We start from the raw sequence: 3,938 nt of genomic DNA, 5'->3' as shown, positions 1-3,938 counted from the left end.
GGACAATGCCACTTCACTCACAATCCGATAGGATGGTAGAAAACTGGACATTGGGACAGGAACTGGCAAAGTTTTGTAATAGCCGCCAAGATGACTGGGATGTCTTACTTCCTCCACTGTTGATGGCCTACAGGACAGCAGAGCATGAAACCACTGGATACACTCCAGCAAAGTTGATGTTTGGTCGGGAACTTCGATTGCCAATGGATCTGTTAACAGGACGCCCACCTTATGAAGAGTTGCCTGAGAATGTGTCAGAGTTTGTGAAAGTGTTATCGGAAAGGATGGATGATATTCACCATCAAGTGCGTTCAAACTTGAAAACGTCTGCTGATTCGATGAAACTATCTTATGATAAGAGATTTACTGAAGTCAGCTTTGAACCAGGAGACAAGGTGTGGTTGTATAATCCCAGGAAGACCAAAGGGAAGTCTCCTAAGTTGTCTTCTCCATGGGAAGGCCCATATGACATCGTGGATCGTCTCTCAGACGTGACTTTCCTGATAAAATGTGGTCGGCAAGGTAAGCCAAAAGTGGTGCATGCCAACAGGCTTTGGCGTTATCACGGTCCAGGACATTTCACTTGGGACGAAGTAGAAAACAGAACAAATGACGCTGCTGAAGACGTGCCATCTGAAGAAGCCACCATCGAAGAAGAAACTCTATTCAGTTTTGAGAAGAGAAACGGTGAAGCTCTTGATGAAGTTAATACCACTGATGTGACTATTACCGACGATAGGACATTTCCTGATGAAGCAGATGAACCCCAGGTGAAGCAGAAGCCAACGAGACGGAGACCAGTACGGAAGAAGATACGTCCCGAAAAATTAAGATACTTTGTTGAATTGTAATTTTGTGATTGTAATTCTGTACATTTAATTAAGTTATTGTTAATTGTTATTGGTTTATTGTATGTGGCTATTGTTCAGGACGAACAATACTAAGGAGGGGGCAGTGTTGCGTCAGCGAGATCACGTGACTATTTTGACGCCACCTATTTTCTAGAAGTATCTTGTTCCTTTGTGAATGCCCTAGCATTTACTAGATATATATTTGTCCTGTATATATATATATAGGACGCTCACAACGTGAGAATAATGTAATTTGTGAGTAGATAGTGAATAATTGAACTGCAGTCACAGGGTATTGTTAAAGTTAACGTTCGTTCGTTATAGTGTTTGTTTTAGCGCGAATATTGAAATTAAGTGTATCGTAAAGTTATATTCGGAAAGAGTAAACCAGTTTTATTAAGTAAGGACTTGTGTCGCTAAAATTTCATCGGAACGAAGTTACGGAAAGTTAATTAACAAACGGAGACGTAACAATATTATTCTTAATGAAAAAACCGTACAGGGCTGATAAGGAAAGATTCGTTAAAAAGTTTTTCCAATCTTACTGTCATGTAATATTAAACAGTGCACATCAAACTACTTGTTAACACCCAAATAACAGTTGCTCAGCGCAGGCATATTCTGATAGCATTTATAATTGAAAGCAATTTTTGTATTTACTTTACTTCTTTAAAATATTATTTTGAACATAATCATAATAAAAAGGAATGATAAACTGAATGCTTCCCTTTTTTGCCCTAGCTTTATCATGTTCGAAGGTATTATTCGTTTAATGATATAATAGAGGTGGAACTTGTATTAACATCTCCACGAATAAAACAAATCAGTGGATCTCATACTTTTTTATTTGTTGTTGTTGTTTTCAGTCCGCCTGATTTATTTATTTATTTATGCTTTGGTGGAACACAGATTGAGAACTGCCGATAACGACAATTGAGCCTCATCCCAGATGATTTGTACTATGTATAAATCGGAGAAGTTCGAGTCCGAAAGCGATCGGACATGTTCGGGTCTGGGTCGAACTGACCCTGATTTTCAACTTACAAAAAAAAAAGTTTTAGTTCTACAAAGATTGATTTATGCTCGGAGCAAGTCGGACTTTTTTTTTTTTTTTTTTTTTGTCTTCCCCGGATTCGGATCGAATCGTACATAATAATTAAAAACTCGGGTACACTCGGGCTTAAAAATTCGAGTTCCAGCTCCTCACTAGCTACATATAGTCACTAGCCAAGATGTTCAATTGGGAACTGATGTTGAGAATATAGTGTTTATTTTCTTGAAGATTCCGGGTTTATCGTTTCTGAGGCTAAATAACGAAGGCGTTTGTTCTTAATTTTTTTTTTATACTAAACTACGCATGTGATGTTGTGATAATAAACTTAATTTTTAAAAACTAACATATATTGATATAACGTTTTTTACAACTTTTAAAAGAGTGAAGACACAATGGCAGCAATTTTAGCTCAGTTTGGAGGAAATCCATTTGCCACACCTGTTGGACAGAAAATTGGTTGGTATTAACGTTGGTTACTATTTGTAACATTATATTTAATGTCAGATTACGTTAACTTTTAAGTTAAGCTTCAAATTCAATACTGTGTCAACGTTGTCAGTATCTAGAGCAGAAAAATCACTACAACTTACTTGGATATAGTACTAGAAGTAGAAGTTGTAGAACTTAGAAGGGCGTTGATGTGTTTTCTTTTGTTAGTTTGTACAAAATTTTCTGTTTTTATAAACAGAGATTTAGTCAAAACTATAATTACCACCTTGATGGAAATCAACTCAACACTGTTATTGTTAATGTTATGGAAGATCGATCTCTTACTAAGTTACTCTCTTAGTCTTATGCCTTCCACTTCCAAGTTCCATGCAGTGTGTTGTTGCCAATGAGAAACCGGAAAGCATATAAATTATAATAGTGTAGGATTGTGGTTGTATCTACAATAATATAGAATACAATTACATGTCAAAGGAAACTATTGTTTCTTTGTACAGATCTCTGGATAGGCTCCATTTAGAGTATCCGGTTCAATCTTATTACTTTTAAGAAGGACATTGAGTTGTTGGAAAAATTGTTGAAAAGAGGGCCATCTACTAATCTAGTACTAGAATGGTTCCCGGGATGGGAGAGCTGTCATATCAGGTCAGATTAAACGTTAAAGCCCTTAAAATCATTTTATGTTGAGAAAAGAAGAGTTAAAGAGAATCTGATTGAAGTGTTCAAAAGTACAAACAATGAAACATAATACATAGGATTGATGCATGAACTTTTTCACATTTTTTGGTAAGCATGGAAGATCTAGGGAAAGCAGAAATTATTTGCAAGTTATATAGTTTTTTAAATATGTTGGTTGGCCTTTGGAATACATTACCTTTAGAGTTGGTAGATGCAGTAGGATTGGGAGAGTTCAACAGAAGGCTTGATGAATATTTAAGGAATCAGGGCTGGATATAGGCAGATGGGTGTTTGATGAAATAAGTGTAGCAGCTATGACAGGCTAAGTTGTCCTTCAAATTTCTTGTTATTTTAAATGCTTAAATTGTTATAAATAAGTTGATTACTTTATCCTTTTTTGTTATTGTATGTTGCAAGTATTGATTGTTTAATGTACAGTTTTTCCTTACAGTACATGTTAAAGTACTTATATAAGTAGGTCTTTGTTTTCAGAGTTTAGAAATGTTGCTTGTGCTGGCCATAAGTTAGTTGGTATGATTTTCACATATGTTTCAAAAACTGTTTGGAAGTCTGTCCTAGTTTTAATTTAAGAAAACTTGTTTTGCAAAGTAGGAATTCTAGTCAAATAATTTAAATTAGAGCATGCACCTACAGTGTTAGCTTATACCTGATTTATTATTTAACATCGTATGAGACAGTAAAACTAACATACCCTTTCATGGTAGCAGCAAATTACAAATATAATATTAAATATTTTAATGTTTATTTTGCTTTTAATTACAGTATATGTGTTTGACCTGTCTACACTATGTTGGGATATTACACTCAGTTATACATAATTTGTATCCACTTATTTATTGTAACTTGAATGTAAGTTTCACACTGTATTCTATTCAATCTGAGACTCG

The 3,938-nt window shown here is 35.1% G+C and overlaps 1 protein-coding gene across 2 annotated transcripts in view; it reads left to right on the top strand.

Moving 5' to 3' along the window:
- The first annotated feature begins 2,043 nt into the window (after positions 1 to 2,043).
- Positions 2,044 to 3,938, top strand: part of LOC106471177 (TOM1-like protein 2) — a 74,327-nt gene continuing 72,432 nt past the window's right edge. Inside the window, exon 1 of one of the 2 annotated variants that reach the window (XM_013931767.2) lies at positions 2,044 to 2,361. In XM_013931767.2, the coding sequence (XP_013787221.1) occupies positions 2,298 to 2,361 (64 nt within the window). In that variant the 5' untranslated portion in view covers positions 2,044 to 2,297. The remainder of the gene's footprint in view (positions 2,362 to 3,938) is intronic. The other variant, XM_022399812.1, reaches the window with a different exon arrangement.

Source organism: Limulus polyphemus, unplaced genomic scaffold, assembly GCF_000517525.1.
Source record: "Limulus polyphemus unplaced genomic scaffold, Limulus_polyphemus-2.1.2 Scaffold4458, whole genome shotgun sequence".
In the NCBI taxonomy this organism is placed as follows: domain Eukaryota; kingdom Metazoa; phylum Arthropoda; class Merostomata; order Xiphosura; family Limulidae; genus Limulus; species Limulus polyphemus.
This window is presented reverse-complemented; position numbering and strand designations above follow the sequence as displayed.